Source organism: Ailuropoda melanoleuca, unplaced genomic scaffold (genome assembly GCF_002007445.2).
Source record: "Ailuropoda melanoleuca isolate Jingjing unplaced genomic scaffold, ASM200744v2 unplaced-scaffold50118, whole genome shotgun sequence".
Taxonomy (NCBI): Eukaryota; Metazoa; Chordata; class Mammalia; order Carnivora; family Ursidae; genus Ailuropoda; species Ailuropoda melanoleuca.
In genome coordinates this window covers 1-709 of record NW_023222858.1, presented here as the reverse complement: position 1 = coordinate 709, position 709 = coordinate 1, and the positions used below count along the sequence as shown (strand labels likewise).

At 64.3% G+C, this 709-nt stretch overlaps 1 protein-coding gene across 1 annotated transcript; it reads left to right on the top strand.

Moving 5' to 3' along the window:
• Positions 1 to 3: 3 nt before the first annotated feature.
• Positions 4 to 703, top strand: LOC117799468 (leucine-rich repeat-containing protein 3; the record flags this gene model as incomplete). Its single annotated transcript, XM_034651951.1, has 1 exon — positions 4 to 703. A coding segment is annotated over one exon (456 nt), but the record flags the coding sequence as incomplete, so codon positions are not given.
• Between the last annotated feature and the right edge of the window lie 6 nt (positions 704 to 709).

The following is a 709-nucleotide window of genomic DNA, read 5'->3' as shown; positions in this document are numbered from 1 at the left end:
GCTGCCTTCTCGGGCCTGGCCGGGGGCCTGCGGCTGCTAGACCTCTCCCATAACCGCATCCGCAGGATTCCGAAGGACGCCCTGGGCAAGCTCAGTGCCAAGATCCGCCTGTCGCACAACCCCCTGCACTGCGAGTGTGCGCTGCAGGAGGCCCTGTGGGAGCTGAAGCTGGACCCCGAATCGGTGGACGAGATCGCCTGCCACACGGCGGCGCAGGAGGAGTTCGTGGGGAAGCCGCTGATCCAGGCTCTGGACTCCGGGGTCAGCTTCTGCAGCACCCACCACAAGACCACCGACGTGGCCATGCTCGTCACCATGTTCGGCTGGTTCGCCATGGTGATCGCCTACGTTGTGTACTACGTGCGCCAGAACCAGGAGGACGCCAGGAGGCACCTGGAGTACTTGAAGTCCCTGCCCAGCGCCCCCGTGTCCAAGGACCCCATCGGCCCCGTGCCCTAGTGCCTGCCGGCGGAAGCAGAGCACCGCCTACCTGTCCCCCATCACTCTCGTAGCAGGTGGTGGCCGAGCAGCGGGTCCTCACAGCCCCCTCCATGCGGCACTTTGCCCCCACAGAGCCCTCCCTTGCGTTGCACTGAAGACACCGTGCCACGCTTCAAGTCCAAAATGTGGCCATCAGGCCCATTTGACGGGCCAGGAAGCCAAAGCTTGGAGAAATGGCATTGCCCACAACCACACAGTCAGGAGACAA